At 37.5% G+C, this 17,178-nt stretch overlaps 1 protein-coding gene across 3 annotated transcripts in view; it reads right to left on the bottom strand.

The window, feature by feature from the left end:
• The window catches only part of cadm2b (cell adhesion molecule 2b), a 154,592-nt gene that overhangs the window by 28,450 nt on the left and 108,964 nt on the right, over positions 1 to 17,178 (bottom strand). For 2 of the 3 annotated variants that reach the window (XM_056441440.1, XM_056441443.1), the window contains exons 2-3: positions 16,686 to 16,712; positions 2,902 to 3,051 (exon numbers count right to left, since the gene is read on the bottom strand). In XM_056441440.1, the coding sequence (XP_056297415.1) occupies positions 2,902 to 3,051; positions 16,686 to 16,712 (177 nt within the window). The remainder of the gene's footprint in view (positions 1 to 2,901; positions 3,052 to 16,685; positions 16,713 to 17,178) is intronic. The other variant, XM_056441441.1, reaches the window with a different exon arrangement.

Here is a 17,178-nt window from a genome sequence, read left to right as displayed (position 1 = left end):
CTCCTCAAATTGAACAACATCAATGAACATTGCACCACTTTCACTTTATATACACTTAGATACACTGTATTTACTTTCATTTTTTATTATTTTTTATTTCCTTTATTATTTAACTTCTTAAATGTAATATATCCTGTCCTACTATTATATTGTATTATTCTAAGAATCTAGTTACTAGAGAAGAAAACAGCACAGACAGAGACAGACAGACAGCCCGTCCAACAGAGAGAGAGAGAGAGAGAGAGTTCAAAGGAGAGGCCAGGTGGCAGTGATCAGTCTGATCACAGCAATCAACACAAAAAGCAGATTGAACTGTTGAACCCGGTTTCGCGCCACTTCTCCGCAGTTTGAGCTGCGCGCTGCTCTCCTGCTTCAGTGACTCACGAAACGCCACAGAGGGAACGACAGCCTCCTGACATGACATCTCTTCTTGAGGTAAGAATGCCAACTTAATTTAATTTCAGAGAGTAAAAGTTGTATTGAACGGGCAACGTTAGTGACACTTTGAGGTTTCTACTCGGCTCTGGTGAGGAGTTGAGCTAGCCTCGTGTGAGCTAGCGGGTAGCTACTTTTGAATTCGAGGCATGGTGTTCTGCATTTCTGTGTCGTCAAGAGTAAGTTAACTTAGCTATCTGATGGTTAAGTGTTTTCACGTTTCTTTAACATCGTCGATGTAACGTAGGTTGTCGGTTTCTGTGTTGAACGAGCTAACATTAGCTTACTTTACATATGTTAGCTGAGGTAATGTTTAGCTAACGCTCGTGTTATAGGTTCATTAGTGGCAGGTGGGTTAAGACACCTGAGGGGTCACGTGCTACACACTTCATCTCATAACGACCATGTTATTGAAGTGCTTTGAAACTGGTTCCACGCAGACATGTATAGACAAGCTCACATAGTCCGGACAGTCACGTGACCAGACACGTTATTGTACAGGTCTGTTCACGTGACGTCGGGACTCTGTTAACGTGACGCTCTTAACTTGATGCTGTTGACGTGGTCGGGACTCTGTTCACGTGACTGTTGTTAACATGACGCTTATAACTGCGCTGTGGCGGACATGACAGCTCACAGCTCCTCAGAAGCTCCGTGCACCGTGAGCTGTCCAGTGAGGGGATGGTTTCATAGTCAAATCTTCATTTACCGTCCACATTATCAGATGAGGACGTCACCAAAGAGTGTCCTTTGAGTCAATGTTTACATTTATGTACAGATAATTAAGAACAATTAGTTAATTGTAAAATGCTAATTATTTTCTCCTGCCACCTTTCAGACATTATAATCCAACTTGGATGGAACAACTTCGTGACCTTAATGACACCCAGCAACACGGTGAGATTATAATCCATTTAAATGCCAGAAGCAAGCAATTATTTGTTTTTAAGATGTTTTTTTATTGATTTGTGTTAGAGCTAGAGAGACACACAAGCACCACAGGGGAGGATCTGCAGCAAAGGGACCACCGGAAATCAAACCTTGGCCGCCATGATGACGACATGTGGCACTTGAGTGTGAATCTAGCCTTTTCATTTTTATTTACAACATTAGCATTGAAAAGAGCAAAAGTTGATGCTTGAGATGATTTTGTTTTTACTGAAGAGGATGTATGTCCTCCCTTTGTCCTTTATCCCCTTACTCTTTCTTTTTAGGTGTGATTACGACTACCAGCATGAACCTCAACACCTTCTTTGCTGTTCCACTAGTGTGACCCATGATCGGATACAAGTTGTCAAGGATAAACGGGAGTAAGTTGTTTTAAGTTCAGTGTCTTAATTTAACAACAGAATACATTTTTATTGTTCGAACCACCTAGTCATGTTGTAAATGCTATTTAAAGTTATATTATTGTTAATCTTTTCTGTTTTGTCTTTTTTCTGGCTGTAGAGAGAATCATGTCAGCCCACAGACAACCTGTTGACCTGTGAGTCTTCAAGCAGTAATGATGACTACTCCTGCCTTAAGTTCCAGTTTCCTGAACATCATGTCGGCATGAGATTCTGTCCCCACCTGTCTTCAGTCTGGACCCAATGAATTTTTTTTTACAGTGCGTTTACAGTCACATGGTTTTTTTCGAGGCTTTGTCTGAGTTTCAGTGCTGCAGTTATTTACCATTCAGGGTTGTTCAGAAAAATCCAATTTGTCATACTCATTTGAAGGGCTTGCTGCAGTGATTCTTTTGTGTACAACCAGGATTTCTTTGTATTTTGGCATTTTACACAAATTTTTTGAAAGATGGTCAACAAAGTTGCACAAATAAATGTTTAACTGCTGTTGTCCTAAATGTGGTAATTTGTTAACTGTTCCTCAGTACATTCTTGCAAAAAGAAGGCATGATATTAAGTAGATTCTACATTTAAAAAAAATATGCAAACAAAGTGACAATCAATAACATTACATAGATTTTAAGTCATGTGGTACCAATTATAAGTTGATTTGCAAAATGTATTTATGTAAAGATAAATAACAATTTCAGTTTAAATGTGTTGAATTAAGTAACATTCTTCCAAGTTGAGTTGTAACTTATTTTATTTATTGAATCCAAATCAGTATTATCCAGATATTTAGTAAATGGAAATCAATTTTATCCACATAATTAGTAAATCAAAATTACTTTTTCGCAGCTATTTGGTATATCTAAATTACTTTTTTTTGAAAACCTAGTAAATATTAATCATTTCCCCTGTATAATTGATTTGGATTAACTCAACATTTACCATATTATTAGTAAATCCAACTTATTTGTATTTAATATTTTGTTTAAATTTGCTTAATTAAATCAATAGTTTTTAATCAAAGATGAAGTATTAAATTCTATTCAATTATATTAATTGTCACTTTGTTGCCTTAATTTTATTGAGTAGACAATGGTCAAATTTTTCTGAGTATAGGAATATTACTCACCTTTCTTGTTCCCAAAGAATAGGGTCTGTTGTGCAGGGTTTGACCACTGGAGGGAAGTGTTATCATTGTAATCCACACGGCAGGTCATGTTGGCTGCGCCCCCCTCCACCACCGTCACATTCTGAGTTATGGGGAACTGACCTTGGCTACCTGTGGGATTATGAGACAGAGTTTGAGGTCAAGGCCGTGACATGTATAGATTGCTGTTTCGGACTGGTTCTTACCGTCTTTTCATTGAAGAACATTAATGTACCATTCAGACTTGACACCTTTCAAAGTTAATGTTCTGTCGTCATATCGCCTAATTACATTAATGACTTCATTACAGCACAGTAAGCCAAAGATAGCTTAATGAAAGCCTCATTGACATGGACATCAGCCTTCAACAGCTGTTGGTGCTAGAAAACAGTGTTCTTTTTTTAAATGGTGGAGACAATGGTAGGTTTTAGTTTCCCAGAGTGCCTTCCTCGCTGCCTTATTGCAGAGCCCTAATTGGTAGCATGGCCTAATTAGAGGTAGTCATGTTCTGCTGCAGAGTCTAGAGCTGCAGCTGGGTGGTAAATTGACACATAATCCTATAGACACTGTGGACCTTCGATCCGAGTGGCATGCCCTGAAACAGCCGCTCGTCACAGTGTGCAGAGGACATCCAAATCACCCAGCCTTGCTGGATTTTACCTTCTTATTCCACATTTGTACTTGCCATCTCAGCAAAGTCGCTTAATTACATTGCAGAAGCATTTCTACCCTGCATGGGCTTTATTGAACTCAAGCTTCAGAAACAGATGTCTAAAACCTAATTCTCTTTTGCAGGGAATTGTGAGAAGACAAAGTGTAAGCTAATATGAGCCTGATCAGATGGAGAAAGAAAAACCCTTGAAGGATGGCAACGGTTAACAACAACAACAACTGTGTTAGAGCCGTTGAGTTCACACTTGAAGCTGAATGTGCTTTATTTCCCTGGAAGCATTTTTTGGTCTACATGCTAATCTGTGTGCATGTTTTCATTTGATTTCACAGGTCTGCATTGCTTTCCTTTTATCATGTCTGAATATAAAGGTAACATTGTCTCTGCATCTCCAAGGTACAGTTCACCACAGGGAAAGTTCTACTCGTTAGTCCAGCTCAAATGGAGGAGAAGGTCAGTGAACCTTCCGTGATCTTGATCGTCAGCTAGATGTGACGGTGAGGCTGACTATAACTATAACTAGTGATAGAAGTAGAATTCCAACATTGCACATCACATATCTGCTCCTTAAACTCAATCAGCCAATATCACATCAACAAACTCGTCACCATGTCATCATATCATCATTACATTAATAGAAATGCAGTTGGCTGGATGTCAGTAAGTAGTCCAGCAAAATCAGCTTGGCATGTCATATTAAAAAGAGGAATTGATGCGGATGCATTGTGTGTGGGGTACCATGTGGAGGTGTTGTTGTCAGTTCCTACATATCTTTGACAATTGTTTGTCATATTATCTACCCCACCATCTTCCCAGTATCTTTGCTGCTTGTCTCCAGTGTATACTGCTCACTATTCACAACAACAATGCCATGAAAAAAATAATACAATTTGAACAGCAATGCATATAATTTCCAATGCCTCAAGTTTTGGTTTGTTTATGTAAAGTTGAAAAAGCTTGTCGCTGAAATTCCTTTTAATTATGCAAGTGAGGGCAATGAAAGTTGTTCACATACATCCGTAGTAGGGCTGTGAGGGTAGTTTTAAAAGAAGTGTCAGTGCAGGTTGCTGTGCACTCCAGCTAACTGGGTTTCACAAATGCATTCATGAAATTCCAGTCTTGACATTCTGTAGCAGTCTGTATGGCAAATGCAGTCCCTTCTGTGGAAACATAATCCCCCTGTGCCAAGTATAGACTGAATTTTTCATTTTGCTTGAAATGGTGATTGGAAGCGGTCGACCTTCCTTCTACAGTACAGCGCCAAACAACGAAATCTCCAAAGTCACTGAACCACAAACTGATTCCCGGGCACTACACTGTGCTGTGTGAACCTTGACACACACTGGCCTCACTATAACGACGCACATCTTCCGATGTGTGACACGAAGGGCTATTCCACCCCATATTTAATTTAATTTGAGTAAGATGCCATCGCACTTTACATTACAATTCTGTAATAAGAGGAAACTATGTGGTTAATATCTTATGCTAGGGGGGATTCCAGGATTATCGCAAAGGAAACAATGAGATCGTATTGTTATAATTACAGAAAGACTGTATTGGTAATAGTGGGGGTTTACTTCTGTAACTGGGTAACATGGGTACAAATATGAGGACATTAAACACAAAGAATTTCTCAGTGATAATGTGGCATTCAACATTTTCACTTTCTGTGCCTAATTAAAATTGTGTGGGACTGTTTGACTGACATCCGTCACAACCTTTAACAATGAGTTATCTTGAAAGATATCAACCCTAATTAACCTTTTAAGTTGCTAAGATGCAATACATTGTGGTTCACAAATAAAAAGACAAAATGTGTCTTTCAAATAATTTAAACCCACTAAATGTTATATTTCTTACGAAGACTCCACCAATTTACACTCGGATGATCTCATATATCGACAAAAAAAAAAGTATGAGATCCAAATAAATTCAACAGATGGTGGCCTTACCAGTAAATAACCAACAAACACTACAGGTACGGAAAGATAAAATAGAAGCTTCCTGGTAAAAGTGTCGATTATGTTGGACTATGGCGATGTTACGGAGGTATGAAGGTTGTCTGCTTCTCTGATGATCCAAGATAACTCAGTGAAGTGCAGTGATGAAATGAAATTGCCCATACAGTAAACAGCATTGGAGCTGAATAGGTGAGGTTTGAGTTACATGAGATATCTTGATGAAAGCACCTGTGACACACAAGTGCTAAATTTGGATAATCAGAAGTTTGAGGGGATGAGACAAAGTCATGCAATGAATCAAAAATCCACAGTGCCTGGAGTACATTGGACAAAGTTAAGGTGAAAGCTGTTAAAAATAGTTAGCTTTTTTCATGCTGGCAAATCTTCTACTTTAATCCATGAATATCATGAAGTGCTATAGTAAAAAATTCAATATGTGATCAGTCACGTAAGTGTTTTACTCTCCCTTTTTCTCTTTCCAATTAAGCTTCCCTTCAGTTTTCCAGAAAGGGAGGTTAAGATTAAAAACATGAAAAGTTTAACCCTGAACTGAAAATGAAGTAATTTTTTATACTAAAGTGAACTTAATCAATTAAAATCCAAGTGTTTTATTGTTTTGTTTTTGTACCTATGTGCTTTAAAAAAGTCAATCAATCAAAAATATTTCCAACATTATCCTGCTTATGGGCCGAAAGCTTAAAGCTGTAATCGGTCCCTTGGCAGTGCTTTCCCCTTTCACAATGTTTTTTTATGATGGCCACATGGACCTGAAGCTGCTGTTTTATTTTATTAGTATTTTTATTTTGTTTGGTTTACAGTTGAAGCAAAGAGCCCACTACAGTAACTGGCAATATCCCCCTGAGCTGGGAGATTATGGTCCACATTCAGGTGGGCCACCATCACATGATCAATCAGTCACAATGTCAGCACACATGAGATTATTCAAGTTGTTTGCTGTGTTTGCACAGGCAGAATGCTGCTGACGCCTCTCTCCACTGTGACATTAATTCTCATTCAAAATCAAGTGACACTGCCTCATAAATCAAATATGTACCTGCACAGCTGAAATAAGGTAGGAAGGTAAATGGAGAGCAGAGGACAGCATTTTCATCGTAAACACACATAATTGATGATTGGATTTTATAGGGGAACCACACTTCTAAAACACAGATATAAATATGTGCACTTCATCTCTATACATGTTAGTGTGGGATGAGGTCTGTGCAGCAGGTGTAGAGTATCAATATGAATACAGATGTTCAGAATGACTGGCTGTTGAGTGTGCATTAATGATAAACTATTTCATTTCATCTCAACCAGCCCCCCTTCATGCAGTTATCAGAATGCAGCTCAGACCGTAGCCTGATGGAATCTGAGTCTGACAATATAAGAAGCCAAGAATATGATACTTATTGATTTTGCAAGTCTGGGTTGGCACCTAGAAAATGTGAATATGAGGGAGATACAAATCTGTATGATTGTACTTAAAATGAGGATTAAGAGATATAGTTGATGTGTGTAAATTCAGTGCTTTATCATTATTGATAATGTAAACACATTTTTGTTCTGTTTTGATAGTATTCTCATGGAAAAATCAAAGGATTCTGGGAAAATAGTTTTGAAAACTGAATCATATGACACCTGTGTATATTTTCACAACTCGTGTAATGATCACTGATCCAGGCCGTACAGTGAAAAATACGAGGAACATCTCTGTTGAGGAGAACAGAGAGTTATTGGAGGAAGAATAAGCCATACCACCCAAAAAGGCTTTTTCAGTTTCAGCTGGATGCACCAAATAATGGAAAGCAGTGCCTTGATGAATGGCTGGAGAGCATTCAAGCACAGCACTGCAGAATAAACTGTAAACTGCTGGATAAAAAGAAAACAAATAACTAGTTCATGAAATAGGTGATGTATCCGTTCATGACTGAATGCTAACAATTATAAATGTTCATTTGAAATTAATTCCAGGCAGTTTATCTGCATGCCATTAAGTCATGGCAATTTCATACACTGCCTGCCAATAACAAAATGCCATGTAGTAACATGTCTCTACATTTCACTTATGTATCCACAGTGAAAATCAAAATTAATTGATGAAAGTCTTACATTCTTGTTACATAAAAAATCCCTGTAATCTGTGAAATGCATACACATAAAATACTTGTAAATTTTTTTGGGTAAAATGTACCTTGAATCGCAGACAGACAGAATGTTAATATGTCATGTATGGAAATAACAAACTAGCTGTCTCGGTTTTTTATTTTTAGACAATCAATGCTATAAAGTTAAAAGGTGAGGAGTTTGAAGAAAATCAAATATTCCACATTATTACTTACAAGGTATTAAAATAGACAATATACTCTTGAGAACATGGTAATTAATCACTGCAATTACTGTGACTTGACAAAATTGTAATTAATTGGCTAACTCTAAACTGCGTGGCCTATTTGCCAGCATGTTGGGAGAAAAGGAAGTTTCACATCTGCAGTGTATAAATATTCCATTTAATTACAACTTAAAGTCTCTCGTGGACGTGCATTCCTCGGTGGAGAGCGCAACACATAATAGAGCTTGCCATCTCCTATGTGTGATCAATATGTTCCAACTCAGTATGAAGTTTTGTAAAAGCATGGCTTACATTTTGTTGTCAACATTGCGTTGGAATCCCTGTGTTATTCCTCTTGTGTTGGAATAGATTCATTTGGTCCAGTCTCTTTCTTCACAATAACTAACAGACACCGACATACCGATTGTTAATATTTGTGCTCTTCAATAAACATATTTCTGAAAGCACTGAAAACATATTGCTCAAATGTATGAATCACTTTATATGAGAGCAGATACAGGTGAAATGAGGGCTTTTCTGGAAACACTCTAAAAGTCTAAATAGTTGTGAAAGAGAAATGTTGAGTTTTCTATTGATCTCGTTTCCTTCACCTCTTTAGTTTAAATAGTACGCCAAGGCTTAATTATTGGTTATTTCATCATGTGTTACAATCATACAGATGGTTCTTTCTGGTGCTACTTTTAGTCTGGTTTCAAGATGAAAAATTACTGGATTGAACTGACAGGAGACCTTGGCTGTTAGATGTCCTGCCAGACAAACTCAGACTGCTAATTCAGCATAATTTAAAATCACCTAAAAAATCTCATCTGAACAAAAAGGCATTTTCAAATTAAAATAAAAAAATGTTTAATTGCTTATTTTGGCAAGCACTTTTTCTGCTAGTGGAAACAGTGGTAATTGTATCAGCAGCAACATGAGTCATGCCACTGTTACACAAAAGTATAAACGTGGTAAAAGCAACTGTAGTGATGAAGTAGAGTCAGTCTACTGTAAAGCCACTCTAAAAATAGCAGATTTGTCAAGGGAAATAATTGGTAATTGCTTCTTCGTGTTTTCGAATAAGATAAGATAAGATAGTTATTGAAGAGCGACATGAGAGCAAGCAGAAATAACTGCAAATGTAAACAAAGTTGAATCTGTGAAGCCAGTATTTCAATGGTTCTAAATCCACTTCAAAACACCTTAGCTGCACATTTCCAGATGATTTAATCCGTTGTATCCTCACAATAATGCACACAAACATATTTTGAAGATATAATGAAATCCAGGTGAATCTTCTTTAACCAATCAGGCCAATCAAACACAATCATTTGTATTCTGCCAACTTGGGTGCTCTATCAGTGGAAATGTGCTGGGTTTAACTGGAAAACAGTGGGGTAACGGGGTCAGAAATACACAAAACTGTAATACTGAAATACTGTAAACTGCAATGTCTAAAATGATATATTTACCGAGATAGTGCCATCGTATCGGTTTCAGTTTCCTCCTGGACAATAGAGCTGATGTTTCTGTCAGCCAAAACACCTTCCAAGCTGTACAATTAGTGCAGATCTAAGACAATTCATGTTTAAATAGAGTATGTTCTTGTGAATTACATTTTTCTTTCTGTTCTGAAAGCAGATAGGACGGGTGGTGTGGCATCACTTCAATACGCCTTTGTAAGGTGTGTAGTGCATATGATTGCATGTTAGTGACTAAGGTTAGCATTCCTGTTTTGTATTTTATCGTAATTATATTGTCGTAAATAAATGCAACCAACTCTTCCAAGGATTCTGCCATAATACACAATTAGCCTGACATGAGGTTGTTATGAACATGTTAGGTCCAGTATAGGTGTACTTTGCTCTTTAGCACTCCTTTGTTCCTTTCGACTTTACAATTACTCACTGACATGGAATTTAAAAAATAACAAATCTTTGGCAGATCCCCTGAGCCGTACACTTTGCTTCAGCGTCTTAATAGGGCGTTGTCAGACGTGCGTGTTACCACAGAACCAGACTGGATTCAACAGTGATAGTCTCAGTTTCTTGCTGTATTTGAATATGAAAGCCAAGTAGATCTCAACCCCAAAGTCTATGCAGCTGCTCAGAAAGACCCATAATCAGGCCCGAGAGTGTTGGTCTCAGGCTATCCAGATAATAGTTGCCTGTCACATGATTCTCCACAGTAGTATTAATATTATTGCTTAGTGCCATTTATGTGGTCTTCCTGCCAACACTAACAACAGCGCTCTCTCAAAAGGAGTAAAGTATCTTAGATGAATGCTGACCCTTCTGTGAAGGACTGCTGAAAATGAATACACACAACCCTCCATTCTGAAACAATTATACCAGTTCACATAATGGTTCAAGAAATCTACTCAACTAAGCTATAGCTTTACTATAATAATATATATTTATTTTTAGATAAAAACACCGTAATGTCTAATTATTATCATACTTCAATGTGTGATTTAGTATATTATGTATATATTTGACAAAATGTAAAAACAGGAACGGCTTCTGCTGTTAACTCAGCTCTGCCTTTAACTTGTTTGCTGGTTAGAAACAGATGGTGAAAACACATCTTTCAGCACCTTGATGTTCCATACTGTATGTTACTGGAGTGCAAGAACACTCTGTTTCAAATACATCATGGAAACAACATGTTCCATTCACTATAGTCCAAGTAAGATCCCTTTTGAAAATGTGGGCTAGATGTTGGCAGTGGGCAGAATACTAATGCATGCAAACCCCTTCTGTGGTTTCTGTCTGTCGCAATTTTAAATTGTTATGAGATTGCAACAGCTTTATTAGTTGCTGGTACTAATTGCTTATATATTTGGGGCATATGATGGAATATGTAAAGCGTGTATGAATAGGGCAAGAGATGAAATTATGTGAAAATTATGAAATAGTTGTTTAACGACGCAAGAAAAGAGGATATGATCAATGCTAAACTCTACATTGTAACAGAAATATATACAGCTAAGTATAGTGCTGAACTACATATAGTAACCCCATGAATAAAGTCAATATATAAGGTAGAATAAACAGCGATGTTGCAAACAGTTTGATAAATCTGACCACACCATCACTTAAATACTATCTGAATATAATATGCTCGATAACACTATTCACTACCTTAAACTGTGTTGACAAAGGAAATGCTTTGAAGGTGAATGGTAATGGGAGTTGGTATGACAGGCTGCTTTTAAAAATGTAACTGGCCTATGAAGTAACCCCATCATATTGAATTGTTTTCACCTTATGGCTTTTAAAAGGAGAAAGAATGGCAAAAACATCATGTCATATATTTCTATAACAAAAAGGTCTTATCTGTCACCAAAATCAATCTTTCAGCTGACAGTGTAATTAAAGCCCTATTGGTTCAACACCAGCAGACATGCTTATTATGTTCATGGCAAACCTGCTGGTCTGAGACACTCAAAAAGGGGTGCCATTTAAAAGCTATCGGCCTCGTTGATTGGAGAGATTTAAGCAACTATTTAAGGCCATCAGCTAATTAGCACTACATCTAAATCTGATCCATTAACTGCAGCTAATCTTTGAATTACCTGTCCAAAGTAATCCATGTTTGAAGTGCAACTACTGGTTCAAACTTAGTTAGCTTTAGAAAATGGCACAATTCAAAATCAACAGGAAACATTTAAAATGGTACTCTACTTCCAATGGCAATTCATTCAGTCATAACACATTCATATGAAAGTATAATAAAAGCAAACCATATATATATATATATATATATTAGTGCTGTGAAAAATAATGCGTTAACTCAGTTAATTAAATTACAGGTTTAACTAGTTTTTTGTTTTTTACGCATTTAACGCATGCGCAGAATGAGCTTCCAATCCGTCTGTTGTTGGTGGTCTCGAACCAGCAGCATGTCATTATTCTGTCTCTAGTGTCGCGTTAACACGACTCCGATCTCTGTCTCGCGCGCCGCAGAGCTCGGATGCCGGCGTGTGCGCACATCCGGACGAAAAAAAGTCCCCCCCCACCCCCCCCGGTCAACAACTCTTCTCGGAGTTCTTGCCTGTCTTGAGAGCCCTGTAAATGTATATATGTGATTAATCATGATTAATCCACAGAAACCTGTAATTAACCTGATTAAAATTTTTAATCGTTTCACAGCCCTAATATACAGGACTGTCTCAGAAAATTAGAATATTGTGATGAAGTTCTTTATTTTCTGTAATGCAATTAAAAAAACAAAAATGTCATGCATTCTGGATTCATTACAAATCAACTGAAATATTGCAAGCCTTTTATTCTTTTAATATTGCTGATTATGGCTTACAGCTTAAGAAAACTCTAAAATCCTATCTCATAAAATTTTAATATTTCCTCAGACCAAGTAAAAAAAAAGATTTATAACAGCTGAGTGTTTGTCAAGGCTCAGGAAACCCTTGCAGGTGTTTTGAGTTAATTAGACAATTCAAGTGATTTGTTTAATACCCTACTAGTATACTTTTTCATGATATTCTAATATTTAGAGATAGGATATTTGAGTTTTCTTAAGCTGTAAGCCATAATCAGCAATATTAAAAGAATAAAAGGCTTGCAATATTTCTGTTGATTTGTAATGAATCCAGAATGCATGACATTTTTGTTTTTTTAATTGCATTGCAGAAAATAAAGAACTTCATCACAATATTCTAATTTTCTGAGACAGTCCTGTATATATATATATGGCTTTCTTGAATTAAATGTGTTTGTGTGGGATCTTATCAAGACACATTCAAGGGCACGCATCCTTTATCTGCTCTGGGGTTATAGTGGTTTTACACAATGCTTCCATCTGCTGTAAACAACAACAGTTCACAGCAGATCAGACGGAGACAATAACAATGTTGCAATGACCCCACCACACGACAACTGTGTGTCAGCTCTGCATTGTATCCCTAGTTGGCAACAATAGTGTGATCTTAAATGATGCAGTCAGTTGATTGAGCTGTTACAAAGCCGATGAAGCCTGTTAAAGAGGCAGAGAGCTGTCTGTCAACTTTACCCCCCATCAAAAAGGACATTTGGTGCCTGTTACTGAATAGCACCGCAGCAAAGGTAAAGCTCCCTCGACTCAGAGGTACTGAGCGCCGTCCTCCCCTGTGATTTGCCACAGTGGGGAGGTATGGGGAAGGTGTACGTGGACAAGCCCCAGAACCAGGCACGTGCACAGATAGAGCCCTAGTGGTGCTCAAGCACCAGCCCTTTTGCCCTGGATGAGAAAAGTGCCCTTTTTGCTGGAGACACTTTTTTTTCATTCATCAGTATTTAAGAATAAAAGTTACTCTCTCTGTCATAAACTCCCCCCAAATGTGATTTGATATCCGACGGGGCATTTATTTGAGTTCTTGTGAGAATTTCACCCCGACGTGCTCCGCGGCGCTCACAACGTTGTTTTGTGATAAATCAACCACAACATTAGCGCTGCTGAAAACATGACGTCACAACTGGTCGACGTTTCCTAAAAAAAATCAACAAACAAAAACTCAGAAATCCATGATTTCAAAGCCTTGCAGCTGTTTACTGATGTCATGTTTGAGTGATAGAGAGAGAGAGAGAATCTTTGTTGTGTTGTATAAATGCTGTTTAGACATATTTGAAAGTATGTTTGTAAATGTCACGAGAATTCACAGCCAGAAAATAGGAGCTAAACTATTCTAACTATGCTAGCTCTCGGTGTCATGCTATCCTTGTGCATAATTGTTTTATGTGTTATCTCTTTGTTTTGTCTGTTCCAGTCTTACAACGATCAATCTTATAGAAAACGAACAACACAGCTCAGCTAAAATAGATTTAATTTACAGTAAAGTAACAACACAAGTGATCCAAACTATAGTTTCTCCTCTTCATCATTTTCAATAACACATTTTCGCTGCTTCTGAATTTCTTCTTGGCTGTTGATGACGATCCATATCGCTCATTTTGAAAATGAGGTCAGAGGGCAATACGGATCTGTATCAGACCGGTGAGGAGGGCGATAGTGGCTGGCATGACGACCCATTATCCAATCAGAACGCTTGTCCTGTTGCTATATAATAATTCATCTTTATTCATCAAGAAAATGTAAGTTAGCGGTCTAATCCTGCCCAGAGGAAACGCAGGTCGAGGACAGCATCATTGGTGTTATGCTTCAACTTTGTCCGAATTTTTTTTTTGGCAATGGGTGCCCTTTTTTTTAGGTTTGAGCACCTGCCCCCCAAAATGTCTGTGCACGTGACTGCCCAGAACTGACAATAAATATCCCAGCTGGGTAAAACTCTTAGTTGTGGGTTTTTTTGCTGTGCAGGAAGTGGAAAGTGGTAATACATCAGTTTCAGAAAGTGGGTCAGAAATACTCCTACTGTCTCCATGTGAAACAGGAAATATGACGTTCAACTGGCGTTACTTACACGACCCAACATGTGATGTGCCTCAAATTAACTTTGGGATAATGTGTTTCTGTACTTGTAAACATTAAGGTGAGTGCAAAGTCTACACCAAGACAAACAAATGGTAATGAAAACCAGAATTGATGAAAATTCAGTGAAACATAAACTTGATTGTGATTTATTGTATTATATTCTGGGAGATATGCACTCTATGATTTCAGCTTCATGTTCTACCTTTGCCATGTGGTTTACCACAAATGAAGTTTCTGCATTTTTCTCCTATTTGCAGAAAAAAACCCACAATTACAAGTTGCCTTGCTACTTCGAGATGAAAGACATGAGTTTGGGATGGACATGCAATTTCACGAATGAACTAATTCAGGGACTCGGCCATAAGGCTAACTGGCTTGCCGAGGCAATTAAACTGCCACGTGAGACTCGTAAATCTAGCAACTAACGTGCACAAGTCAATATGACAAAACACATTTCTTTTTCCAAAGGTTAACTTCTGTTGTTTTTTAATGTGCTCAATTAATAAACTCAATTTGCATCTTGCTTTCTTCTCATCTCTGTTCAGTACCGATTGGTCACTAGTGACAAAACCGGGGCAGATGGCATAACAAAGTTTATTTGTGCATCGAGCATTTTATTCAAACGGGAGTCTCCTGTAATTGAATGGCATTTGAGAGGATGTGGGCAAAATAACTAACTATGGTGCAGTTCAAAAGAAACTGAAGACATTTAACTTTTGTCTAGTTGTTATTTCATAAAGCACAAATTAATAAAACAATTTGAAGAGGGGAAAGTAAACATGGACTTCGAGCAAGTAGATTTCAGACCCACTTGCCCGACTGCAAGTAAAACTAATTTTTCAAAATGAACATTGTGTTTAACTTAAATGTATTCTCTCTTAACAGTATCTACACTTTAATAAATGATTGTCCTGTTACCTGCACTGTTCAAAGTATTGCTATAAATCTATAAGTAGGACTAGCTGTATAAATCGCATGTTTTATGTTATAATGATTACTACTGTACACTCTACATTAACAGTGACTCAAATTACACTGCAAATATTAGCATGGAATAGAGAAGCTTATAAAAATCAATGAATTCATATTCAAGAATGCATGTGGTTATATGCATTATTTTCACCATAATTAATAAAATGTACTCAGCATAATTCGAGCTAAAAGTGCTGTTAAAAAAAGCGAGATTCCAAAGATTCGGATGCTGAATGTGTATTTTCTGTTAATTAAAAGCTACCCCCTAATTTGCTTCTGTAATTATTAAACACTGCATTTTTTTAAAGTGTGGGGGAAAAAAGAAAAAGTAATGAACGAACAGTAGGAACATTGGCTGTTAGTGGGTTTGGTTGAAGTCATGCTCACAAAAAAGTAACAAACAAAAACACTGGCACACAATAAATAATGCATGAGCATATGATTCTGGTTAGTATGTTGGGAACTAGTAATTTCACTCGCACACAAATACAGTAGACTCATATAATTTAAAGCAAAGAAGTCAGAAGAACTAGCTTTGTGTTTTTTTTACAGAATCCCCTAGTTACAACACAGTGACATCAATAAGCATACAGGCGGAGACACTAAGACACTGGGGTATTGATGCTGTGATTCTACAATTGTATCAGCTGCAGCAAGAACATGAACAATAACAGAAAATTAATATCCAATATGAAAGGAAGAGAAACGGTCTGTGAATCATCAAATAATTTGTAGCAGGATGGTGGAAGTAATTTGTGGGTTGGCAGCAAGAAAAAAAAGAAAAAACACCCTAGGTGCTGGATTTTTTACGCTTAATGCAAAATAAATTAGAAAAAGACAATTTATTAGGCACTAGATCAGATTCATGGCAACAATGTGAATACCTCCACCATCAAATATCAGGACAAAGCATTAATTAAGGTACTGGAGGGCAACATTATAATACAATCTCTGAATAGCAGGCCTGTGACCAGAAGGTCTCCAGTTTGAGTGCACATTATTTCTGGTAAAATCTGGTTTGGGAAAGCAAATGAGAACCATTCTCCTCCCTCATCTACCGCTAGTGTCCTTGAACCAGGAACAACCCCCCAGCTGCTCCACTGGAGCTGCACAGTGGCCAAATAGAGAAAAGGCATGGCTGGGTGATGCGGGATCTCCCTGGTGTGAACGTGTGAATCTATACATATGGGAAGGTTGTATCTAAAAGAGACAGTGAGCACGTTCGACATATTTCTCCTGGAAATAAAAAAGGTTGAAAAATTCCCAGAAAGCTTTGCTGAAGGCAGCGTATGTTAATGCTTCCCGGGCTCTTGGGGGAGATAAAAGGACGATCCAAACATTGTTTATTGGGAACTGTTTGCAACATAAATCATGTAGCAAGGAAATGGAGGCAATAACTCACCTTTCGCTTTGCTTTTTGTCCCAGCCACTGATAGCATGAGGGGGTAAAGCAAGGGAAGAGCTGGTTAGATAGGTAGTCCAGTATGAAGGAGTAATATTGATAACTCGATGATTATTCCCTACCCATGCTGTCAGGGATGAAATATTTAGAATGTGAAAATGTAAGTGGTAAAATGGGTATTTATTTATACCATACTATGTCACGACATGTCAAATGTTACAACTTATCAATACAACATTGCAGACACAAGCACACATGAATACAAATATAACAAGCTTAGTCATATCATGAATTATTCAGCATCTACAAAACAAATATGCAGAGGGTAGCATGTGGTTATTTAGACACACATAGGAGCAAAAGAAACACCGGTAATGTCTTTGAATTTTCTTTCACACGTTTTCTCTAATATGACCTAAATGATACGCACTACTGCATTTGATAAATGACGAGCAAACAAGGTTAACGGTAAAAATGTTTAGGGCTTGAGGGG

Source organism: Pseudoliparis swirei, chromosome 20 (genome assembly GCF_029220125.1).
Source record: "Pseudoliparis swirei isolate HS2019 ecotype Mariana Trench chromosome 20, NWPU_hadal_v1, whole genome shotgun sequence".
NCBI classification, from domain to species: domain Eukaryota; kingdom Metazoa; phylum Chordata; class Actinopteri; order Perciformes; family Liparidae; genus Pseudoliparis; species Pseudoliparis swirei.
This window is presented reverse-complemented; position numbering and strand designations above follow the sequence as displayed.